Source organism: Sapajus apella, unplaced genomic scaffold, assembly GCF_009761245.1.
Source record: "Sapajus apella isolate SASKATOON/1434 unplaced genomic scaffold, GSC_monkey_1.0 scaffold11, whole genome shotgun sequence".
Lineage (NCBI taxonomy): Eukaryota > Metazoa > Chordata > Mammalia > Primates > Cebidae > Sapajus > Sapajus apella.
The window spans coordinates 7,915,869-7,942,482 of NW_022436951.1; the positions used below are offsets into that span (position 1 = coordinate 7,915,869).

At 40.5% G+C, this 26,614-nt stretch overlaps 1 protein-coding gene across 2 annotated transcripts in view; it reads right to left on the reverse strand.

The window, feature by feature from the left end:
- TTC23L (tetratricopeptide repeat domain 23 like) overlaps positions 1 to 26,614 on the reverse strand; it is a 46,432-nt gene that overhangs the window by 19,626 nt on the left and 192 nt on the right. Inside the window, exons 1-4 of one of the 2 annotated variants that reach the window (XM_032278990.1) lie at positions 26,381 to 26,595; positions 25,252 to 25,326; positions 20,612 to 20,798; positions 16,432 to 16,555 (exon numbers count right to left, since the gene is read on the reverse strand). In XM_032278990.1, coding sequence (XP_032134881.1) covers positions 16,432 to 16,555; positions 20,612 to 20,798; positions 25,252 to 25,319 — 379 coding nt within the window. In that variant the 5' untranslated portion in view covers positions 25,320 to 25,326; positions 26,381 to 26,595. Of the gene's footprint in view, positions 1 to 16,431; positions 16,556 to 20,611; positions 20,799 to 25,251; positions 25,327 to 26,380; positions 26,596 to 26,614 lie in introns of those variants that run through there. The other variant, XM_032278989.1, reaches the window with a different exon arrangement.

A 26,614-nucleotide genomic window follows, 5' to 3' on the forward strand; every position in this document is an offset into this window, starting at 1 on the left:
TCTGCAGAACACTCAGAAATATCACTTCTATAGGTCTCAGCTGAAGAGAAAAATGGACTTTGGTGAAAGAGAGGGCTGTGTACTAAGTTAAGAGTGACCTTCAAATTGCACTGTGCATTATAAGCCCCCTGTTAAAATGCAGATTCCTGTACCACACTTCCAGTAGTCACAGCTCACAAGTTCTGGGGTAAGAACCAAGAATACACATTTACAACAAGCAACCATGTTTCAGGTGGTAACCAAGGATTCTCATTTGTAAGAATTAATCTTGGTAATAATGCAAGGTCGTATGAGGACCACACTTGAAACACATAGTGAAATCTTTAAAGAAGAAGTAGGACTCATCTTGTTTTTCAAGAATGGATAGGAGTTTTGACTGATACAAGGAGGTTTTCCACTTGGATTAAATAGCTTGAGGCCATGAAGACAGAAAAAGCAAGTGTGCATATGTGTGTGTGCTACACTGGGGGATGAAGTTGGGTGGATATGGAATTGTTAGGGAAGGAAAAAAGATGATTGAAGGGAAACTCTGAACTGAAAAACATATAAGCTATGCACTGAATATGTAAAAAGTCTTGGATGATGTCTTAATTTGTATGTGCTGTTATAACAGAACACCTGAGACCAAGTAATTTATAAAGAACAGAAATTTCTCACAGTTTTGGAGGCTGAAAAGTGTAAGAGGAAGACACCAGCTTCTTGCGAGGGACCTCTTGCTGTGTCCTACATATGATGAAAAGTGGAAGAGAATAAGGACCATACACCACAAAAAGCCGCTTTTGTAAGGGCCTTAATCCCATTAATGAAGGAGGAGCCCTCACAGCCTAATCACCTCTGAAAGGCCCCACCTCTTGATGCTATCACATTGGCAGCACCTGAACTTTGGAGTGGACATGCTCGGACCATAGCAGATGCTAAGATAAGGAGGTTGAATTTGATCTGTGAGGTAACAGGGAGTCTTCACAGGTCTTGAGGAAGAAGGCAGCCTCACTACTTAGCTCACAGAAAACTCTGCTTCAGATACTGGAAGCTGAGATTGCCACCTTAGACCAAGAAAATCAAGTCGAAAATTGAGAGACTGTTTTGATCAAACAGGTCATTGTCCACAAGTAGGTGGGCCGTTGGGAGTGTGTCATTAATGGCTGTGAAAACCAAATTCAGACAGTTCTTAGAAAGAAGAAAGGTGAAACTAGAGGAGCTACTGAAAACCACCCCAAATCGGCAGACACTCCTTCTGGGTTTGTGAATGGCAAATAAAATAACTACCACTCAAGAAAGCTGTTCTGAGGCAGTCCCTGAGGCTTTGCAAGCCTGCGTCCTCCCTGCCAAAGTATCCCATGCTGGTTGTGCAATTCCCGGGAGGAATACTTTCCCTGTCAGCTCAGCAGCTAATCAATCATACAGTTCCTTGCTTTGCGACGACTAGGCCCCATACTGTGGGCCTTCTGATGGAAAAGCTGAGCCTAATGATGCTTAAGCAAACTAAACGAGGATCTTAATTTAAAACAATTTATTATATTTTAAGCCCTAAAGGGGAAAATCACTTCTTTCACCTTCCCAGAATCCACTCTGATCTCCAAAGTGGAGTGCATGAACTCTTCCAGGTATGCAAGATGCCATAAGAGTGTGGGGAGGAAATCAAAACGTCTCTATTTTTTTTTATCTGAAGCCTTTTTCTATTTTTATTACTACTTATAAAATTACATAACATCGATACTGTTGTACACAATCTATTTAAAATACATGTATAAAGACTAATTGTTTGCTCAAGTTTCTTTTAGTGATAAAGGAGCTGCCTCTTGAGTTTGGATACCACTGCTCTAGACAAATGTTTTTCCAACCTTTTCAAGTATGAAAGAGCTCTTTCAATATTTTTTTAAAAAATCACAGTTGGATGATCCAACATAACTGAACAGGAACAGCTCTGGAGTGCAGTTCCCAGTGAGAAGAACACAGAGGGTGAGTGATCACCACATTTCCAAATGAATTTTTACTGCCCACAGACCAGGTGATTCCCAGGCAGAAAAGCACCATGAGTCTCCAGCATGGCTGTTTCAGCCAGCACAGCGGGTCTCCGCATAAAAACACACACAAATATGGGCACTGTTTCAACTAGCACCTGGAACGCCTGGGAGACAGAGTCACCCATTCAACTGAAAAAAAGGGGACTGAAACAGGGAGCCAGGTGATCTGGCTCAGTGGGTCCCACCCCCAAAAAGACCAGCAATCTGAAATGCTCTAGATTGAGAGTTTCACAGAAAACACAGCTCTGTGGGGGGAAGGGTATTGGCCATTACTGAGGCAGTCCGCCATTACCGAAGCAGTCTGCCATTACCAAGGCAATCCGCCATTACTGAGGCAGTCTGCCATTACAGAGACAGTCTGCCATTACTGAGGCAGACTGCCCTTACCGAGGCGGTTCTAACTATACCTCTATAAACAAAATTGCAAGGAAGTTCACATAGCATCTGGGCAGAGCCCATGGAAGCTCAGCAACACCTCTGCTGGCAGACTGTGAGTAAGCTACCTCCTTGCTGGGCACGGCATCCCTGAAAAAAGGCAGCAGCATGTCAGGAACTTATAAATAAAGCCCCACCTTCCCAGAACAGAGGAACTGGGAAAAAAAGGTGGTTATGAGTTCCACCGCAGCAGGCTTAAATGTACCTGCCCAGCAGCTCTTAATGGAACAATGAAGCTCACAGCTCAGCATTAGAGCTCCTATAAGGAACACACTGTCTCCTGAAGCAGCTCCCCAACCCCCGTATATCCTAAAACACACCTCATAAAGGAGAGCTCAGGCTGACATCTGGCAAGTATCCTTCTGGGACAAAGATAACAGAAGAAGAAACTGGCAGCAACACTTACTATTCTGCAGCCATTGCAGATGATCCCCAGGCAAGCAGGGTCTGGAGTGGATCTCCAGCAGTCCTACAGCAGAGGGACCTAACTGTTAGAGGGAAACTAAAAATCAGAAAGAAATAACTTCATCATTAACAAAAGGACGTCCACTCAGAGACCCCATATGAAAGTCAACAACTACAAAGACCACAGGTAGAGAAATCCACAAAGATGGGAAGAAACCAGCACAAAAAGGATGAAAACACCCAAAACCAGAACGCCCCTCTTCCTCCAAGGGATCACAACTCCTCACCAGCAAGGGAACAAAACTGGATGAAGAATGAGTCTGAAGAACTTACAAAAGCATGCTTCAGAAACTGGGTAATAACAAACTTCTCCGAGCTAAAAGAACGTGTTCTAACCCAATGCAAAGAAATCAAGAAGCTTGAAAAAAGGTTTGATGAATGCTAAGAGAATAAACAGCTCAGAGAAGAATATAAATGAATTGATGGAGCTGAAAAACACAACACAAGAACTTTGCAAAGCATACCCAAGTTTCAATAGCCGAATTAACCAAGCAGAAGAAAGGATATCAGAGATGGAAGATCAACTCAATGAAATAAAATGAGAAGGCAAGATTAGAGAAAAAAGAGTAAAAAGAAATGAACAAAGCCTTCAAGAAATATGGGATTATATGAAAAGACCTAATCTATGTTTGATAGATGTACCTGAATGTGACAGAGAGATTGAATTCAAGGTGGAAAACACTCTTCAGGATATTATCCAGGAGAAATTTCCGAACCTAGCAAGGCAGGCCAATATTCAAGTCCAAGAAATACAGAGAAAACCACAAAGATATTCCTCAAGAAGAGTAACCCCAAGGCACATAATTGTCAGAATCACCAGGGTTGAAATGAAGGAAAAAATGCTAAGGGCAGCCAGAGAGAAAGGTCAAGTCACCCACAAAGGGAAGCCCATCAGACTCACAGCAGAAACCCTACAGGCCAGAAGAGAGTGGGGGCTAACATTCAACATCCTTAAAGAAAATAACTTGCAACCTAGAATTTCATAGCCAGCCGAAATAAGCTTCATAAGCAAAGGAGGAATAACACCCTTATAAACAAGCAATTGCTCAGAGATTTCATCACCACCAGGCCTGCCTTACAAGAGCTTCAGAAAGAAGCACTAAACATAGAATGGAACAACCAGTACCAGCCACTCCAAAAACGTACCAAATGATAAAGAGCATCAACACAGTGAAGAGACTGTGTCAACTAAGGGGCAAAACAACCAGCTAGCATCAAAATGGCAGGATCAAATTCACACATAAGAATATTAACCTCAAATGTTAATGGGCTAAATGCCCCAATCAAAAGACACAGATTGGCAAATTGGATAAAAAGTCAAAATCCATCGGTGTGCTGTATCCAGGAAACCCATCTCACATAGGCTCAAAGATACACATACACGCAAGGATACACATAAGCTCAAAATAAAGTGATGGTGGAAGATTTAACAGGCAAATGGAGAGCAAAAAAAAAAAAAAAAGTAGGAGTTGCAATCCTAGTCTCTGATAAAATAGACTTTAAATCAACAAAGATCAAAAGAGGCAAAGAAGGGCATTACATAATAGTAAAAGGATCAATGCAGTAAGAAGAGCTAACAGTCTTAAATATATACACACCCAATACAGGAGCACCCAGATACATAAAGCAAGTTCTTAATGACATACAAAGAGACTTAGACTCCCACACAATAGTAGTGGGAGACTTTAACACTCCACTGTCAATATTAGACAGACAGATGAGACAGAAAATTAACAAGGATATCTAGTACTTGAACTCAGATCTGGACCAAGCAAACCTAATAGACATTTATACAACTCTCCACCCCATATCCACAGAATATACATTCTTCTCAGCACCACATCACACCTACTCTAAAACTGACCACATAATTGAAAGTACATCACTCCTCAGCAAATGAAAAAGAATGGAAATAATAACAGTCTCTCAGACCACAGTGCAATCAAATTAGAACTCAGGATTAGGAAACTAACTCAGAACCGCACAACTTCATGCAAACTGAACAACTGGCTCTTGAATGTTGACTGGGTAAACAATGAAATGAAGGCAGAAATAAAGATGTTCTTTGAAACCAACGAGAATGAAGACACAACATACCAGAATCTCTGGGATGCATTTAAAGCAGTGTCTAGGAGAAAATTTAGAGCAATAAATGCCCACATGAGAAGCAAGGAAAGATCTAGAATCGACACCCAATCATCAAAATTGAAAGAGCTAGAGGAGCAAGATGAAAAAAACTCAAAAGCTAGCAGAAGACAAGAAATAACTAAGATCAGAGCAGAACTGAAGGAGACAGAGACACAAAAAACCCTCCAAAAAATTAATAAATCAAGGAGCTGGTTTTTTGATAAGATCAATAAAATAGACTGATAGCCAGATTAACAAAAAAAGAAAAGAGAGAAGAATCAAACAGATGCAATACAAAACGATAAAGGGGATATCACCACTTATTCCACAGATATACAAACTACCATCAGATATTACTAGAAGCAACTCTATGCACATAAAACAGTAAACCTGGAAGATACGGATAAATTCTTGGACACTAGCACCCTCCCAAGGCTAAACCCGGAAGAAGTCATAAACCTGAATAGACCAAAAAAAAAAAAAAAACAGGGCTGAAGTTGAGGCAGCAATTAATAATCTACCAACCAAAAAAAGCCCAGGTCCAGATGGGTTTACAGCCAAATTCTACCAAACATACAAAGAGGAGCTGGTACCACTCCTTCTGAAAGTATTCCAAACAATCCAAAAAGAGAGAATCCTTGCCAAATCATTTTATGAGACCAACATCATCCTGATACCAAAACCCAGCAGAGACTCAACAAGAAAACAAAACTTCAGGCCAATATCCATGATGAACATAGTTGCAAAAATCTTAAATAAAATACTGGCAAACTGATTGCAACAGCACATCAAAAAGCTTATCCAACACGATCAAGTAGGCTTCATCCCAGGGTTGCAAGGCTGGTTCAACATATGCAAATCTAAAAACGTAATTCACCACATAAACAGAACCAAAGGCAAAAACCACATGATAATCTCAATAGATGCAAAGAAGGCCTTTGACAAAATTCAACAGTCCTTTATGCTGAAAACCCTCAATAAACTAGGTATCAACAGAACGTATCTCAAAATAATAAAAGCTATTTACGACAAACCTACAGCCAATATCATACTAAATGGGTAAAAATTGGAAGCATTCCCTTTGAAATCTGGCACTAGACAAGGATGCCCTCTCTCACCACTCCTATTCAATATAGTATTGGAAGTTCTAGCCAGAGCAATCAGGCAAGAAAAAGAAATAAAGGGTATTCAATTAGAAAAGGAGGAAGTCAAATTGTCTCTATTTGCAGATGACATGATTGTATATTTAGAAGACCCCAACGTTTCTCAGCCCAAAATCTCCTGAAACTGATAAGCAACTTCAGCAAAGTCTCAGGATACAAAATCAACATACAAAAATCACAAGCATTCCTATACACCAATAACAGACTTACAGAGAGCCAAATCAAGGGCGAACTGCCATTCACAATTGCTATAAAGAGAATAAAATACCTAGGAATACAACTAACAAAGAACATAAAGGACCTCTTCAAGGAGAACTACAAACCACTGCTCAAGGAAATAGGAGAGGACACAAACAGATGGAGAAACATTCCATGCTCATGGTTAGGAAGAATCAATATTGTGAAAATGGCCATACTGCCCAAAATAATTTATAGATTCAATGCTATCCCATCAAGCTACCTATGACCCTCTTCACAGAACTGGAAAAAAACATCTTAAGCTTCATATGGGACCAAAAGGGAGCCTGCATAGCCAAGTCAGTTCTAAGCAAAAAGAACAAAGCTGGAGGCATCATGCTACTGGACTTCAAACTATACTACAAGGCTACAGAAATCAAAGCAGCATGGTACTGGTACCAAAACAGAGATATAGAACAATGGAACAGAACAGAGGCCTTGGAAGCAACGCCACACATCTAAACCATCTGATCTTTGACAAACCTCACAAAAACAAGCAATGGGGAAAGGATTTCCTGTTTAATAAATGGTGTTAGGAAAACTGGCTAGCCATGTGCAGAAAGCAGAAACTGGATCTCTTCCTGAAACCTTACACTAAAATTAACTCCAGATAGATTAAAGACTTCAACATAAGACCTAACACCATAAAAACCCTAGAAGAAAATCTAGGCAAAACCATTCAGGACGTAGGCGTAGGCAAGGACTTCATGACTAAAACACCAAAAGCATTGGCAACAAAAGCCAAAGTAGACATATGGGATCTAATTAAACTCCAGAGCTTCTGCACCGCAAAAGAAACAATCATTAGAGTGAACCGGCAACCAACAGAATGGGAAAAAATTCTTGCAGTCTACCCATCTGACAAAGGGCTAATATCCAGAATCTACAAAAAACTAAAACAGATTTACACAAAAAAAATAAACAAACCCATTCAAAAGTGGGTGAAGGACATGAACACTTTTCAAAAGAATACATATATGAGGCCAAAAAACATATGAAAAGATGCTCATCATCACTTGTCATTAGAGAAATGGACATCAAAACCACATTGAGATATCATCTCATGCCAGTTAGGATGATGATCATTTAAAAATCTGGAGACAACTGATGCTGGAGAGGATGTGGAGAAATAGGAACACTTTTACACTGTTGGTGGGAGTGTAAATTTGTTCAACCATTGTGGAAGACTGTGTGGCAATTCCTCAAGGACTTAAAAATAGAAATTCCATTTGACCCAGCAATCCCATTACTGGGTATATATATCTAAAGGATTATAAATCGTTCTATTATAAAGACATATGCACACGTATGTTCACTGCAGCACTGTTTACAATGGCAAAGACCTGGAACCAATCCAAATGCCCATCAGTGGTAGACTGGACAGGGAAAATGTGGCACATATACACCATGGAATACTATGCAGCCATAAAAAATGATGAGTTCATGTCCTTCGTAGGGACATGGCTGAACCTGGAAACCATCATTCTCAGCAAACTGACACAAGAACAGAAAATCAAACACCACATGTTCTCACTCATAGGCGGGTGTTGAACAATGAGAACACTTGGACACAGGGAGGGGAGCATCACACACTGGGGTCTGTTGGGGGAACTAGGGGAGGGACAGCAGGGGATAGGGAATTAGGAAGGGATAACATGGAAAAAAATGCCAGATATAGGTGATGGGGATGGAGGCAGCAAACCACATTGCCATGTATGCACCTATGCAACAATCCTGCACGTTCTTCACATGTACCCAAGAACCTAAAGTGCGATAAAATATACATATATATTTGTAAAACAGAATAGCCATTAGTAATGAAACAACAACAAAAAATTACGTCTTCCTCCACTTGTAATAATTATTTTCATAGCATATACTACTTAATAAAACTCATAATGAAAAAAGTATTATGAATTAAGTATCAGTAACATTTTGAAATAAATTTACATTTATTAATTCTAAGTACATCTTCTTTCATGTAAAAAGAACACTCTGTATATAAGATTTACGACTGTATATATCTATGAAGCATGCTTCACACACCAAGTCACTTTTCTGTATCTGTCCTCCCAAGCCAAGGATACCGCTCTTCTCCCTGCACTGACAGTATAGCAATTTTTGAGGTACATGTTAGAGGGGCAGCAAGGCCTGCTTCTGGAGCCCAAGATTCAGAAATTACAAGGGAATATTGATGAGTTGGCAAAATGAGTCCAAAGATTGTCTAACAAATATATTGACCGTTTTGCTTTAATTTGGGTTGGGATTCTATCATTGATGTCTGCTACACTGACTCAGGCCAGAGAAAATCTGCTCAGAGCTACCCAGTATTTGCAGGTTGTTGTCACCAGAAAGCAGTCACCATTGATCATCATCTATATTTAAGCAGTTACTGTGGCACAGTGATTAAAAGAGCATGGTCTAGAGCCAGACTTTCCAGGTACAAATCCCAGCTTAGCAATTTACTACTATCCTTGTGACTTGAATAAGTTACTTTATCTGTGCCTGTTTATTCAACTACAAAATGGTAATAAAAATATATCTTATAGAGTTGTTGCAAGGATTAATTTAATATAAAAAGGATTAAATAGTGCTTGAATGAAGTGAGTTTGAAGAAATATTAGCCATTATTATTATTACCAAGGTCCATTTCTCTTACTGAGTAATTTACTATATTTGTACTTATTTTGAACATTTTTGATAGTGCTGCTTACAGAATCTTTGTAAGAGGCCTGCATTCTCAAATGCAGATTCACTTCAGTTAGGTACCAGGCTTCTTGTGAGTCAGATTACTTGGTTTTTATCATTCCCTGTTGTTTCTTTACCATTTTTTGTATCTCTGTTTTAACCAACTAGACAAAGAAGGCAGAGTTCATGACTTAGGCTTCTTTTGCTGGATTTTGCAACATTTGTAACAGAGCCCCAATACCTGAAAGATTCCCAGTAATAATAGGCTGGCTAAATTATTGTTTCACTAATAAGCAGAATTTCAGAAAACTGCTTGTCCATGTTACTGTATTTTCCTTCCTGAACACTTGAAAACAGTTCACGACTAGGTACCAAACCACCCTGGTCATCTCCGCCTGCCCTTTCTCAGCTGCTGGATCACTGGGCTCTTTAGGATCGTCACCAGAGGGCAGTGGGCTATAGAGGTCCACTTCTAGTGTCACTTGTTCTGTTTAACCAGCCAACCAACTTTTATACACTCTGTTTTGCAAAAGCCTCACATTCTCTTGTGAATCCCATTTCATCAATTACTCCATTAAAAAATCTTTAAACCCTCTCTTCCAACTGGCTCCTTCCTCTTTGCCTAAAATCTGCCTGCATCTCCTTCTCTTGTAAAATCATCTTCACTTGACTTCTCTGCCTTTTCTATCTACCCTCCTATTTCCCTTCATTCCTTCAAACTATGGAGTGTGCAGAATACATAGCCTAGCCTATTGGTCCCTGTTCCTTCCCTTCATCCCTGGGATCTGGCTTCTCTTCCAACCATTGTGGGGAAACTGTTCTTCTGAGGTCCCCCCAAAAACATCCTAATAAATGAATCCAACCACACTGTTTCAGTACGTACTTCACTGCAGCATCAGACACCCTTACCTGTTTGGCTCCTAAGGCACCACACCGATTTGCTCCTCCTTTATAAATAAACCTTCTGGAATTGATTCTTTGCTAACTCTTTATCAAGGTCCTTTGTTCTCTATCATCGGTGTGTCAATTTTCCAAGTCTTTGTGTTTCTCCCACTTCTCTCTTTCCCTCTTGGAAGTTTTATCAACTCCTATTACTTCAACTTTAGCCTTCATGCTTATAATTTACCATTTTCCCTCTTTAGTTCTGGTCTCAAATATTCCTCTACGCATAAGCCTTTCCTTCTGTCCTCCCAAGTTCTGGTCCCAAATTTCCAGCACAAGTGAAAATGTATTGCAGGTTAAGTATCCCTAATCCAAAATGCTTGGGAACAGAAGTGTTTCAGATTTCAGATATTTTTCTGGATGGGGGCATTTTGAGGTTATTTGCAGATAACCAGTCGAACATCTCTAAAATCTGAAAATCTGAAATCCAAAATGTTCCTATGAGCATTTCCTTTAAAGCGTCACAACAGCACTCAAAAAGTTTTAGATTTTGCAGCATTTTAGATTTCAGATTTTCAGATTAGCAATTCTCAACTTGTGGATTCTCTATTGCAATTCAAAATCAATACATCAAAAACTGGACTCAGCATCCCTCTCCCAGTCCACTTCCTTTCTGACCTACTTCTCTCTGAAAATGGCAATTTCAGGGGCCCGAAACATCACGGTCATCTTTGGGCCTCACTTTCACTCAACCCCAAATTAAACACCATGTCCTGCAGACTCCTCCTTCATGATCTCTGTCTTTCAATAATAATTTTTGAATAGGTAACATATTTCTATAGTTGAAAAGTTAAAAATTATATGAAAAAGAAAACATTGAGAGGTCTCACTTCCAATCCCATTCCCTTTTTTCCCAACCACCCTCTAAGTAACTTTTTTTGTTTCACTCTTGTCTACCCTTCAGTGTTCCTTTATTTAAAAATAAGCATACATTGTCATTTCTTACTCCCTCTTTCTTACACAAAAAAGAGGCATATTATAAACACCATACTGCATTGTGCATTCTTTTTTCCCTAAAGATGTATCCAAGAGATCTTTCCCTAGAAGGACATAGATATAGAAGGATATAGATATTCTTTTTTAAAACTGCCTATATCCCACTGTGTGTATGTACTAGTTTCCTATTGATGGATACTTGCTTGTTTCCAATCTTTTACTATCAAGAACAATGTTGCAAAGAATAATCTTGTCCATATGTTATCAGTGTGTATTTAGGAAAGATTCCCAGAAGTGGGTTTCTGGTTTAACAATAAATGTGTCTGTCTTTGGTAGACTCTTAAATCCTTACCTTCTCACCTATTCTCTGTCAGCCTAGTTTTAGACCAAGATGACTGAGATGGCTTCCATTCTATCACTGCTAGATTAACCTTACCAAAAGCTCACTTTGATATTTTTATCATCCTGCTGGAAAATCTCTAATAGTGATTCTTGCCTATCAAACACATGACAAATTCCTTAGCCTGTATTTAAAACCACACCATGGCCTGCCCAATGTACACTTCTCCTTTTTAGGTTCATCTTACCAGTTCAAACCTTGACCAGACAAGGCTGCTTACTGCTGCTCCACAGACGTTGCACTTTCCTTCCTCATGCCTTGGCCCACACCTCCCTCTTCATCAGAAATGCCCACCCCTTTTTCCACCTACTCAAACCCTAGTCCTTTTTTACAACCCTTGAATCTACCTCCCCCTTGAATCTATCATCTCAGTCAGAAATGATTTCACCCAACCTTCCCTAAGCCCATTATTTAAATCAATTACATGGCATTTACTTTATAATGCCTTCCCTCATAGTTATGTCTCTAGGTAGTTCACCTTCCACACTAAGTTGTAAAATCTTTGAGGGCTTTTTTACGTTACATTTCCCAAAGTGTTCACGGCATTTCACATATACAAGTTTCTCACTAAATACTCACTGAGTGACTGTTTATTGAGAGAAATCAGCGTCTGGCTGCTGGAAAAGGTTTAGAGTGAAATGAGGAAAGCAGGGTTGATGACTATAAAACACGTATGGGTGCAGTGAAGCATGAACGCACACAGACACACACATCCGCTTACACAGGAGGCCAGCTCATATATTCTGTCCACTTTAAAGCAGTTAAGGATGAATGACAACACCACCAAGTGGAGCTGAGCAAGCACGTCATCTCTCTTGAAAAGCTGCCATTTTTCAAAGCCTTACTTATTTTATTCCATGGACCAGACACTAAAAAGGCTTAAGTGAAGAAACCGAACTATGACTGAAATAAGAGGCACTGGGCTATTCTCAAAGAAAGCTTACAGTTATAACCTATTCTAAAAAAGACTCCAGGCTGGTGTCAGAAAATCCGAGTTCAGGTCTAGTCTCCACTATACCATGTGGGTACTTCATCCTGACCAGCAGGCTGTTTTTCCCATCCAGGAAAAACAAAAAAACTCTTTCGAACAGGAAAACTTGTTTCTCCTCCAACTTATTGCCTCAACTTAGTTCTCTATTCATGCAGCAAGAAAAACTTTGAGTTAGAGAGAAAAGGATTTATCATGACCTTTTGTGATATAACCCGTTTACTTGACTTAACTTGGAGTCTAATTGGAAAAGCAAAACTCAAAGGCAGTTTGTAGTTCATTATGGAAGGAGTTGATTTTAGAAAATCTAGGCCAACCTCCTTCTAGACCTACCCTAGTCATCTTCAATGCAAGACAGACGAGGCAGCATCTGGCCCTGCTCTAGGCTCAGAGAAATCTCCAGTTCAAATGCCTTCCTCTCCAGTTCAAGTTCATCGCCTCAAGTAGACTCCCAAGGAGTGTACTTGTCTCTGCCAAACCAAGTTGCAATGACCTATCAGCTGCCAAATCCATGGGTCTCTCCTCAGCCTTTACCTTATTTGACCTTCCTCCACCATCTGAACTGCTGAAACCACACTGCATTTCTTTTCAAAACCCTCTCTCCTCCCTTGGCTTCCATGACATGTCTCCTCCTGAGTCTTCTATTTCCTTTGCTGGCCCCTTTTTCCCTTCCTCATTCCTAAAGCTCTTGCTCTCCAGTCTTCAGTCCTCTGTTCTCTTCCCCTCTCTGTCACCCAGGCTGGAGTACAGTGGTGTGATCTCAGCTTACGGCAACCTCTACCTCCCAGGGTTCAAGCAGTTCTCTTGCCTCAGCCTCCCGAGTAGCTAGGACTACAGGCATACACCACTACACTTGGCTAATTTTTGCATTTTTAGTAGAGACGGGGTTTCACCATGTTGACCAAGCTGGTCTCGAACTCTTGACCTCAAGTGATCCACCTGCCTCAGTCTCCCAAAGTGCTGGGATTACAGGCATGAGCCACCACACCCAGCCTCTACACACTACTTCTGATCAAGCTCATCTACTCCTTTGGCCTCAATGGGCTCCTATGTGCTCATCTCTCCCAAACTAACATCTTTCCTGAGCTCTAGACCTGGTTTCAGTTGCCTACTGAACATTTCAGTTGCCTACCGATGATCTAGACCTGCTTCCAGTTGCCTACTTAACAGATGTAATCCAGCCTGTCAGAAACCAAACTCAGTAGCTTCTTCCCCCTTCCTCCATGATATGGTTTGCCCATGTTCCCACCCAAATCTCATCTTGAATTGTAGTTCCCATAATCCCCATATGTCATGGGAGGTAATTGAATCATGGGTGCAGGGTTTTCCCATGGTGTTCTTGTAACAGTGAATAAGTCTCAAGAGATCTGATGGTTTTATAAAGGGCAGTTCCCCTGCATACTCTTTTGCCTGCTGCCATGTTAGACGTGCCTTTGCTCCTCCTTGGCCTTCCACCATGATTGTGAGGCCTCCCAAGCCACATGCAACTGTGAATCCATTAAACTTCTTTTTCTTTACAAATGACAGTCTTGAGTATGTCTTTATTAGCAGCATGAGAACAGACTAATATACTCCACCACTTGGTCTTTCCCTTTAATTCTCTATTTCAGTTAACTGTCCAGGTCATGCCTGCTTCAACTTCAACTCTTCCCTGTCCTTCCCACTCCATATTGAACGGGCCACTAAATGTCACCAATTCTACATTTTAGGTTATCTTTTCTGCATTCCTACGGCCATAGCCAATGCTCTCATCAACTCTCATCTGGGCAGGATAATGGCCTAACTTGTCTTCACCTCTTCTTTCTCTACCAGTCCAACCCATCCTGGAGTCTCTCATTTTATAACACAAGCTTGATTATTGGCACCTCACTTCACACCTTTTAATAACTCACCAAACTCTCTGGTATCTGGGCCCAAATTACCTTTTCACTCCCATTTCCAAGCATGAGCTGTCTGTCCTAAGGTGTCTTCTGTCTTATCTTAACCCCCTGGATCTACAGAGAAGCTGCAATATTCTGTGTAAGGAGTTTTATATAGAGTGCCCTCCTCTCACTTCCTATGCCTTAGATCAACATGTATAAAGGATCAACTTTGTACTCTCTACTTCTCCCCTCAAAAATCTACTTGGGGGCTAGATGCCATGGCTCATGCCTATAATCCCAGCATTTTGGGAGGCTGAGGTGGGAGGATCACCTGAGGCCAGGAGTCTGAGATCAGCCTGGTCAACATAGCAAGACCCCATCTCTACAAAAATAAAAATATAAAAAATATAAAAATCTACTTGATAAACCTATTCTCATCCTTCAAAGACAGGACAAATATTACTTTCTCTCTGTAGCCTTTCCTGACTTTCCTCAATGGCAAAACCACTGAACTGCCTCATTTGTACTCCTCAGAATTTTGTTCCTACCTCTAGAATGGTATTTATCATAAGACCCCTATATGTCCTAGAGCATAGGGACCACCAGTATTGATTTATGTATCCCCAGCATTGAGCACTAGTACCACCAGGCTTATAACAAGAACTCTGTAAGTACTGAAGTAGCAAATCCCTAAATTTGACTTTTAATCATGAAGGCAGTAAGTTTTTGAGAAAGTCAGTCTCAGGAGAATAGAGATATTTCAATTAAGGAAGGATGGAACCCCTAGAGGAAGATCCTTCCTGGTGACTCTCCAATCTCACGGAGGTGGCTGCCTGCTCTGCCAGTAAGTAAGGACGTTCTCCTCTCCCTAGCCACAGCACCTTCTTTCAGAACACAACACATGTGTTCTTAAAGCATAACAGGGCCTCACTGTGCCCCCACTGTGACCCACAGCATCAGTGTCCTAATGCTGTGATGTTGGTTACTCGTGATCCTGCCACATCAATTAAGAATCTAAAGTTGCATTAAAAACAAATGGGTGTAAAAGAGCCTATAGGGCCCTAAGAAGGAGAATATATTCTGGGATTAATAACTGAGAAGTGAATTCAATTTTAATTTTTTCAAAAGCTTTGCTTTCTGATATCTAGCCTCATTATGGCCCAAAAATATTGCTTCCCTTATCCTATAGCCTTCAAATCACTTAAGCCCATAAAGCACTTAATTTGTATTACAAATTAGGCCCCCCTTCAGACTGAGGTCCCCGAAGTACTTGAACAAACCCTAGGCCAGTGGCTCAGTTCTTAAGCAGTAATATGCTCATCCATATTGTGTACAAGGGACTGCTCTAGATCAAATGAGACCAGTCCCTCCCCTGAGGGAGCTTCGATGTCAGAGGCAGAAGCATTTAAAGCATATATGAGCACAGTACAATGAGTTCCACGGTAGAAATGTATGCAGTCCACACAGGTCAACATGTCTGGACAAGGAACAGAGAGCCTTGAGCTGGCTATGTTCCTGGCTCCAGAAATGTGCTCTCTCCTCAGTGTATCACCCAGTATTTATTCAGCCTCTACTACAAAGTTTCTACTCTCATGGAACTTTCACTTGGGTTCCAGTTTTAGCAAATAGATTCCTGTCTTATTCCCTTACACTAGAGTACCTTCCAGAAGTACCATTTCTCTCTAGGATGAGGGCCCTCCTTACCTTTCACTAAGCCAAACCTTCCAGGAACTTGATTTCTACCTTTGGAATTCAAGTCCCATTATTGGGTCTGCCTCCCTGATGCTAAGTGTACATCCCTGCCTGTCCTTCCCCTACTGTCTTATGGCTAGAACAACTGATACTGTCTTTGCCCACTGTGCCCCAGTGTCCTCATCCATAAACTGAGGATAATAACAGTATCTCCTTCCAAGGAATATTGTGAGGACTAATGAGACTGTTTGGCACATGCTAAATACTCAATAACTGTCAGGATCATCATTATCTTTATTACTAAGATCCTTGCCACACTGTCTCCCTCATCCATGGACTTTCCTTCCTGATAATGTGTGAATTAGGGGCAAGAAGGGGCCCTCCTAGTCATGCCCACCCTCACTGAAGTTGTGGGGGTTCAGTTCAGCCTTCAAAGGCTGTCCACCCAAACCCAGCTGGGGAAACCAAGTACCTCTCAACGTCAAGTAGCCATAGGCTAGGTTGGTCACAGCTCGTGCACATTTCCAGTGATGGTCCCCAAAAATAATACGAGAAAGGATGACACATCGAATCAGCTCCTTGTTTGCTTGAGTATTCTGTAGAGTACAGAAGCGATTATGTTTTTTGGAAAGGAGGAGAAGTCTCTAGCCCATGGGCTTGTCACTGGAACACAGGACTGAATTTACCTGTCATCTTTTTTCTCTTCTTTTTTCTTCTCATCCTGTGTCTAATTCATCAGGTCTGGTTGGATCCACATTCCCCCTAAATCCTAAAACCAAGCTCTTCTCCTCATTTCTGCCATGAGTACCTAGTCCAGGCCACCTTCACCTTTCACCTGGCTGGCCACAGCAGTCCTTCCAGCTGCTTCCTCTCTGGCCCCTAAAGTCTACCTTCCACATAATACTTTCTAGCCAGAGTTACTTCTTTTAACCTTTTATCATAAGAAATTTATTAATATATAAATACAGACAGCATGAAGAATGAATCATGTAACTTGATCAGTGATCTACTCCTGGCCAATCTTGTTTCACATCTAGACCCCTCATCCACCCATCCTTACCTTATACTGATGCAAATCAGACATTCTATTGTTGCCTCTATAAACATTTCATAAGTACCTCTAAAAGATATGGACTTAGAAAAGTAACAATAAATCATTATCTCACGAAAATATAACAATTCCTTAAAATCAAATATCTAATCATAGACATCTAATTTTTTAAATAGTTTGACTGTCCACACTGTGAAATCAGTCTCTTCAGTCTCTTTTCATCTATAGGCTACCTTTCCATTTCTAATTCTTTTTCTTATAAATTATTTGAAAAAGCTGAGTCATTTGGTCTAGTATTTCCCGTAGACATAAATTTTGATGACTGTGTCCTCATGGTGTCTCATCATGTCCCTCCATTCTCTGTTTTACCTTCATATTAGCAGTTGGATTTAGAAGTGTGGTTAATTTTAGCTTTGAATTCTTTTTTTTCAAAACGGCTTCATGGCTAATGGTATGGTCTTCCAGCAGAATACATCTACTATCTGTTTTTTTTTTTTTTTTTCCAGATATTAGGAAAACTACATGGAAAAATTTTTAATAAAAGATTATAAAATGCTAATATACTAATCCTATCACTCCTCCTTCATACGTTATCTCAAATATTCTACAAGAGGAATTTCTCCTCCTCTACTCTTTTGTTACCCAATAGTACAGTTCATATTGGAAAGGCAGGACACATGGTTTATCCTTGCACTTTCTTTAATAGCTTTCAGAAAAACGGATTTGTTCACTAGCATCCTCTAGTTGTGACCAAATAGCTTATTTATTATTATTAGAAACTTATGGATTTTTAAACATATTTTATGTGCCAGTATAATATTAAGATGTAAATTAGATCACAACTTTCCTGTTCAAAATCCTCCAACAGCTTCCTGCTTTTTGTTCTTAACACAATTCAAAGTCCTTACTATAGCCTCCAAGGCTCTGCATAATCTGATCCAACCCCAATCACCTCTGAACTTCATTTTCTACCACTCTCTCCTCCTACTTTGTCTGTTGGAATACACTGACCAGCGGTAGTTCCTGAACATTGCCAAATAACTTCCAATGCAGGGCTGTGCATGTGCTGTTCCCTTCACGTGGTACACTCTTTCATGTCATTCACTTTTTCATTTCATTTTCACTTTTCTAACCAACAGGCCTTTTTTGGCCAGCTTATCTAAAATAGACTCCACTTCATCACTCAGTACCCCATTACCTATTTTATTTTTTCTTCATGGCACTTACTTCTACCTGATATTGTATTAGCCATTATTTTTGTTTGTCTGTTATCTCCCCAAATTGAATATAAGTCCCTTGAGGACAGAAGTTTATTCCTCATGTTCCTTGTTAGCTGCCCAGTGCACACAGGTGTAACCTGCTGAATAAACATCTATTAGCAAGGATAAAGATGGAGTTGGGGAAATAGTCCCCCTACCCTATAGAACTGACATGTAGAGCTCTCTAAGAAATCACAGAACTGCATCTTCAAGTCATACATTTCAGTGACTTTACAAACACAGTCATTATTGGCTGCACCAGTCAATATGGTCAGGCATTTTTTTTCTTGGTAAAGTGAAAATAACACTTCAAGGAATCAAAAACCTAAAGTTTCAGCCATAGTTCTAATGTTTGTTTACTGATTGTGTTGCTTTGGGGAAAGTCACCTTCATCTCAGCTTCCTTTTATGAGGGTCGGAAACCCGTATTATCTACCTCATGGAGTTACCATAAGGAAAAAAAATGGATTCAATGTTGTTAAGTGCAATCTAAATGTAACCCATTTGAAGAGTAATGTACAGGTAATTAAAGTAACCCATTTAAAGAGTAATGTAAGATACAACAGTACCGTAGGTGATTCCAAGGAATACACTCCTTCCTGATTCCTATCTTCTACCCAGCTTCATGTTTTATCTGCCCTCTGCTCAAATATACCAAAGCAAGCAATGGTAGAAGGACACTTCCCCTGATGCTTCCAAAACATCCATTTAGTCAGCATTTTTGAAAGTTCACCAGGGACTGACCACAGCAAATACTAAGATCTCTTTTGATGAAGAGGCATCACACCATCAAAAAATCACTGGAATGAGAGACCAAAGCTTTAGCTCTGGACATTGTATATTTATCCTCAAGCTCCTTGACTTGGAGAAATGGGGGCAACCAATATGGGCTCCAGATGTCACCCTAGCACTACTGCTGCTGATGTGGCATCCCCTACCCTTCAGGGCTAGGAGTACTGGGTTGGGTTAGATTTAAAAAAAAAAAAAAAGCTTTATTGAGATATAACTGATATGCAAAGAACTATACATGTTCATTGTATACAATTTGATGAGTTTGGGATTTGAGTTAGATTTCTCTCCTAAGATCTAAATCTTTGTCATTATCCACTCTGGCCAAGGAGTTTTCAAGACTTAAAAACCCCCACTTATACTACATGGCAGATGGTACTTGTCTGTTTTTAGAAATGATCCTTCTAGTCTGGATTTGTGAATCACTAATGGGTCCAGGCCAGGATGATTATCCTTTGCAAGGTCTTTGGGTCATTTACAGAGATAAATTTACAAATATCCATCTAGAGAGATACCTCAGAGGCAAATGATAGAAAATAAAACTTCTCTAGATTACTTTTTTCCCTTGACTAGGAGGAGTCAGGAAGTCAAGGTACAAACTTCTGTTGATAAATCACGCTCTGGAAGCAGGCTGGTGCCTGTGTTCTAATAACGAGAGTTGATGTCTTGCTGTCTCAGGTTCCTGGATCTTGAACATTCATGCTTACACATCTGCTCTGAGATCTTTGTCTCAAGTCTTTGACTTGCTCTTAGAAACGCATACTTGCACTCTTTGGCCTCTGCTGCTACCTCCTGTTTCTGGCCCTTTGTTTTGTTTATGATTCCACTGTAACCAAAGGCATCTGACTCACATCCTTTCCAGGCCTGAGCTTAGACCTGCTTGGCTACCCTATTCTCAACCACCTGTCTTACTATTCCAGACTTTTTGCTACCTAAAATATAGCATCCTGAAACCTTCCAGGATATATATTTTTTTAATTTTAAGTTAAAGGTAACAGCAACAAAAATAACCAAATTATAAGTTTTAGGTGTTTTTAAATTTATTTTTTTAGAGACAAGGTCTCATTCTGTCACCCAGGCTGGAATGCAGTGGTAGAATCACGGCTCACTATGGCCTCAATTTCCTGGACACAAGCTATCCTCCTGTCTCAGCTTCCCAAGTAGCTTGGCACCATAGGCTCCCTCCACCATGCCCGGCTGATTTTTAATATTTTGTAGAGATAGGGTCTCACTATGTTACTCAGGCTGGCCTCAAGAGATCCTCCCGCCTTAGTTTCCCACGGTGTTGGGATTAAGGTGTGAACCACTGTATCCAGCCTAATTTTTAGTTTAAAGCTAGGAGCACAAATGTCCCAAGGAGGAACTGACAATGAACCATGCATGGAACCAGAAGGTGGGCTGCCTACCTAAGTGTGCTCTGCTTTGTTTACTCTTACTCACAAAGAAATATGACACCTTCCTCTGTTTCATATGCTTCAATCTGTATTTAAGGCAAAGCTTCACTAATCATCAACATACTTTTAAATGGAAACAAAATTTTCGTGAGTTTTTTACCATTTTTTCCTTAATCAGCTGAGCTACTCTCTTCTGGGATTGAGCTAATTTCTCTTTGGGATGAGACATACAGTCTATGGCCTCCTCCTCCTCTTTAGCTTTAGTTTCCTCTTTACTCTCTTCAGGCCCACCAGTGGGATACAACTCATCTGTTTGCTGATGAGCTGGGATCTCAGTTTGCTGTGACCTGTAGGTATGAGAGAGGCAGAGATTCAGGATTTAACCTTTGTCATCTCAAACAAGGTAAAATTGAAGGGCATAGCTGCTCTTCCAGCCGGGGGCTAGGGACATGCCTTCTAACTTAAACTTGAAAGAATAAAACCAGGCGGTAAACTCATGTCACCCTCAAAGCCTAGCATTAAGACAGCAATGTGGTGGTTCAAATTAAGCTGATTTATAAAGCTGCAGCTCTGCTGCTTACTAACCACATGACCCTAACCAAGTTATTAATTTACCTCTCTGTAAAATGAGAATATGAATGCCTACTTGATGAGGGCATGGGATTAAATGAGATAATACTCATAAATCACTTAGCACAGTGTGTGGCATTTACCATATGTTCTTTAATGTTACCTATTAGTATTAATTATCATTAGCTCCATGACAGGGCTTCTTCATCTACAAATAAGGGTGTTGGACTGGAGGATCCCTAAGAACATCTGTGTTCTAAAATTCTGATCCAAACAAGAATAGAAAATGGATGTAATGAAATAAAGGAAAGGAAACCAACATTTTGAGGCTATACTTTGCCATGTCTTCTTTCACATATCTTAAAAGCTTCAACGTGTGGTGGCCAAGAAATGAGGACATGGGTCCCAACAGAGAGGGAGGGAACCCCATAGTGCATCAAGTGTAGATTTGGAGGAGAAATACTCTTAGTTGTGTTAAAAAGAACTATATCCTAACATCACCAGAAAAATCAATGAAGTACTACAGAAGAAATAGAATTTTGAGATCTTAAGAGCAACAATAGAAATTTTAAGTGTAAATAAGTCTCCCAAAGGACTCATCTATCTTTGTACTCACAATAAAAGTTCAGCCACTGTGTAGTTTCAAAAATTTACCTTTCTTTTCCACTGTTTAAATAGTGAATGTTCAATGTTTAAATAAAAAGGAAAATTCAGAAAAGCACAAAAAGAAAATAACTGCCAAGCGTAATCTTTTACTCCAGGTTTGAAAAATGGCATGCTGATATCCTTCTAGATTCCTATTCTAATTAACTTATCAAGAGGCATGTGGGCAAACCAGGTTGTGTAGATAGGAGAGCAACATTTCTTCAGGCCCAGGAGCAGGCAGGCTCGCCTTCTGCCCACAGACGAGTGTGCTTTCAGTAGACAAGCTAACTTGATGGCACAGCCAGGGAAGGTTGGCGACATGACCTAATCAGAAGACAGGTGATAAACTTCGTTTTCTCTGCCTGGTGAATTCCATACTCCTCCTTCAAGACACAAGTCAGATGTCATCACTCCTGGAAGGCTTTCATTAGAGTAGTAATAAAGGCAGCCTCCAAAGGGCTTTCAAAAATTTCCCTCAAACTGCTACTAAACCGTGATTTTTTTTTTTTACTGTTTTTTTTAATTTTAATTTTTTTTTTTATTGTTGTTGTTTCTTGGGTTTGTTTCTGAGTCTTCTTTGCCTCCTGGCAAAGTAAACTCCACCAGGGCAGGGGCTGAGCCTCATTTGTTTCTGAAAACCTGATACCTGGCTCGTAGTAAAAACAAATAATGGTCTGTTAAATGATGAACAAATGAATGAGAAAAGAATGATCAGTCTTTAGAATGTCTGAAAAATATTGAGGAGAGAGGAAATCTGTGGCAAGAGATCATAAGTTGGCTGGCTCTGGGCATGCTAGCCCTGCTCTGCAAGGAGCAGTTAAAAGAAAAAACAGAGAGAACACACCTCCGTAGAAAATTTTGCTTAAGCTGCATATTTCAGAGACCTAGAGCAGAAGTTAAAATCTGCTGGAACCACCAAACAGATTGCAAATTATGGATATTAAAAATTACAAGCCTGAAATATTTTAAATTAAGCCTGGAATAACGTTAAGCTAAGAACAAAGGAAGCAAGCTTCAACCTCAGGGACTTCAAAGGAATGAGAAACATTGAGGTCTTGACAAATACTTTGAGAATGTAAATCCCTGAACTAGCTTTGAACATCATGTTATAAAAGGTGACAAAGATGGCTGGAGAATCCTGACCAGTGAGACAGCTCTAAGGATGGTAAGAATGAAAAGAATAGGAGGTTGAATGAAAGGTCTGCCTTGCCAGGCTTATGACTTCTTCCATATGTTACCATCATAAATAGGAATTCTGACTAGTAATGTCCAATATAAATTATCTCATTATTTCCCAGATATTTAACTGTGAACTTAACATTTTTGTGAACTTCAATTTTTATAGTCATGTAATCCTTAACCACAAGATATTTTATGAATTTAAACTTAGGCTTTCCAGATCGGGAACAGTGGCTCACGCCTGTAATCCCAGCACTTTGGGAAACTGAGGCACATGGATCACTTGTGGTCAGGAGTTTGAGACCAGCCTGGCCAACATGGCGGAACCCTGTCTCTACTAAAAAATACCAAAATGAGCCTGTAATCCCAGCTACTCAGGAGGCTGAGGCATGAGAATGGCTTGAACCTAGGAGGCAGAGGTTGCAGTGAGCCAAGATAGCGCCAGTGCACTCTGTCCTGGGTGACAAAGCAAGACTCTGTCTCAAAAAAAAAAAATTACACTATCCAATATGGTAACCACTAGCCACATGCGGCTATCAAGCACATGAAATATTGCTAGTCTGAATTGAGATGTGCTGTAAATGTAAAATATGCACTCTATTTTAAAGAGTATAAAAAGATAAAGTATTTAATAATTTTAGCATATTTTGTATATATTGAAATAAAGAAAATATAGCATTAAAATTAATTTCATGTGTTTCGTTTCTTTAATGTGAGTAGCAGAAAATTTTAAATTACATATGTAGCTTGCATTATATTTCTTTTTTCTTTTTTTTTTTTTGAGATGGAGTCTTGCTCTGTTGCCCAGGCTAGAGTACAATGGCATGATCTTGGCTCACTGCAACCTCTGCCTCCTGGGTTCAAGTGATTCTCCTGCCTCAACCTCTTGAGTAGCTGGGATTACAGATGTGCGCCACTACGACTGGCTAATTTTTGTATTTTTAGTAGAGGCAGGGTTTCACCGTGTTGCTCAGGCTGGTCTTGAACTCCTGACCTTATGATCCACCCACCTCAGCCTCCCAAAGTGCTGGGATTACAGGTGTGAGCCACCGTGCCTGGCCGACTTGCATTGTATTTCTATTTGATGGCACTGGTACAGGGCAATGGTTTGCAACTAAGGACGACTTTGCCCCCAGGGGAAATCTGACGTCTGGAGACATTTTTGCTTGTCACAACTGGAGTTAGTGCTACTGGCATCTAGTGGATAGTGGCCAGGGATGCTGATAAAAATCTTATATAGGACAACCCTCCACAACAAAGTTATCCAACCCAAATGTCAATAGTACAGAGATGGAGAAACCCTGGTATAAAGAATGGTTAAAGAATGGACTCTAGCTGAACATGGTGGCTCATGCCTGTAATCCCAACACTTTGGGAGGCTGAGGCAGGAGGATCTCTTGAGCCCAGGAGTTCAAGACCAGCCTAGGCCACATCATGAGAACCCATCTCTACAAAAATTTAAAAATTCGTCAGGTATGGTGGTGTATGCCTGTAGTCCCAGCTACTCAGAAGGCTAAGGTGGGAGGATTGCTTGAGCCCAAGAGGCTGAGGCTGCAGTGAGCCGTGATTGTACCACTGCACTCCAGCCTGGGTGACAGAGCTAGACTGTCTCTAAAAACAAAACAAAACAAGAATGAACTCTGGAGTCACAATGCCCAGTTTAAGTACCACTTACTAGCTATGCAACTTTGGGCAAACTGCTTATATATGTCTTTGATTCACATTCATCCATAAAATATGCCAATAATAATACCTCCTTCACAGGGTTTGGAGAGATTAAATCAGCTAAGATGTTTAAGGTACTTAGAACAGAGCCTGGCACATAGTATGTGACAATATGAAAGTTTTATTTACTCTATTTCATAAAACTTAATTTTCTCATGAACTTTGTTATAGTTAATTTTCCACAACTTTGCCAATCTTGTTATAACTAATCTAACTAATCTATTTTTATTTTTAAAAACTTTTAAAATTGCCTTAAGTAAAAAAAAAAAAAAGCAACCTTCTATCATGGATAGGTTGTAAATACAAACAGGTATTATAATAGTCATTATTAAAGCACATCACAGAAATACAACCTTCTTTTTTTTGAGACAGAGTCTCTGTCACCCAGACTGAAGTGCAGTGGTGCGATTTCAGCTTGTCTCAACCTCCCCCTCCCAGATTCAAGCGATTCTCCTGTCTCAGCCTTCCCAGTAGCTGGGATTACAGGCACTCCACTACTGCCTGAATAATTTCTGTATTTTCAGTAGAGACCAGGTTTCACCATGTTGACCTGGCTGGTCGTTAACCCTTCTCTTTTATATAATGTTCATGCAAAGCTCCTCACCCAGGCTTGCCTTAAGCAGGAGGTCTAGTGTTTCAGCCCAGTGAGTACTTCTGATGTCAAAATTCTGTGATACTTACGAACGGAAGCAGAAATCCCAGTCGATATCATTGCTAACAGTTGGGATACGGATGGGGCTGGCTCGCATCTTCTTCCTATAAGAATCAGATAAGGTCAGCTTTGGGAGAAAAGGCTGGGTGTCTGTTCTGTTTTCCCCACTCTGAGATACTATTAACATTAAACAGCTCAAATATATAACCCATCCTAAATCCACAGACTACATGTACTCAGATATGGAGACTGCTGGAAAACAGAAATTAAAGACATTTGCCAAATTAAATGTCTAAGTTAATTTCTTTCCCCTGATTTCAACACTACCCTACTTCTCCAAAATCCCTGACCTTTATGTTTCAAAGCAAGCATATTTACAGCTCATGGGTCATTGAAACTATGGTCACCTACTCAACTCAGATACTATTTTGGCAGGTCTGAGGGCAAGACGTATTTAAGCAAAGCAACCAGTTCTCGGTAATAAACGAAGCACAGCCAGCGTATTGGTTACTTCTGCTTTTTTCCCTGGAGCCATTTCACTAATTAATAGCTTCTCGTAAAGGGGTTAAAATTAACAAGGCGGGCACGGTGGCTCACACTTGTAATCTCAGCACTGTGGGAAGCCAGGTGGGTCATCTGAGGTCAGGAGCTCGAGACCAGCCTGGCTAATCTGGTGAAATCCTGTCTCTACGAAAAATACAAAAATTAGCTGGGCGTGGTGGTGGGTGCTTGTAGTTCCAGCTACTCGAGACTGAGGCAGGAGAATAGAACCTGGGAGGCGGAGGTTGCAGTGAGTCAGGATCGCGCCACTGTACTCTAGCCTGGGCGACAGAGCGAGACTCTGCCTCAAAATAAAATAATAAATAAAATCCATGTGTTTATTTTGCTTGTGGTTGTCAGATGATAGGGGAAACCTCTGAAGCACATGACGAAAAGTGTGATTTCTAAATACAGTATTTGTGAAATTCAGCCCTCAAGTAAGGCTATGCCAGTCGCTTAAATCGAATCCAAATCGAAAGCAGTTATTTATTGAAAGTTAACATCGAAGTCGCCTCTCATTTCACCCTCCAGAATCACTCATTCCTGTCGAGCCCTGAGTAGCTTTCTGACCCAGGCTCCAGAGCATCCCCTATCCGAAAATCAGAAGGGGAGACTCACTAATTTCTCTTTTTAACCTCCACTTTCAGCAATATGCCCACAGCAAGGAGTTCTGATCTCTCAAACTCCCGGATTCTGTTCCTATGACGTTCCGCCTGGCGCTGAACACCGAACTCTGGCCCCCGTCTCAAGTACAAATCGCTACTCTCCTCCGCAGTGGTTCCGCGGTGACTCCGTGAGCCCTGCCGCTGCGGGCCGAGCTCTGCTCAGCGCTGGCCTGGGCTCCTTCCGTGA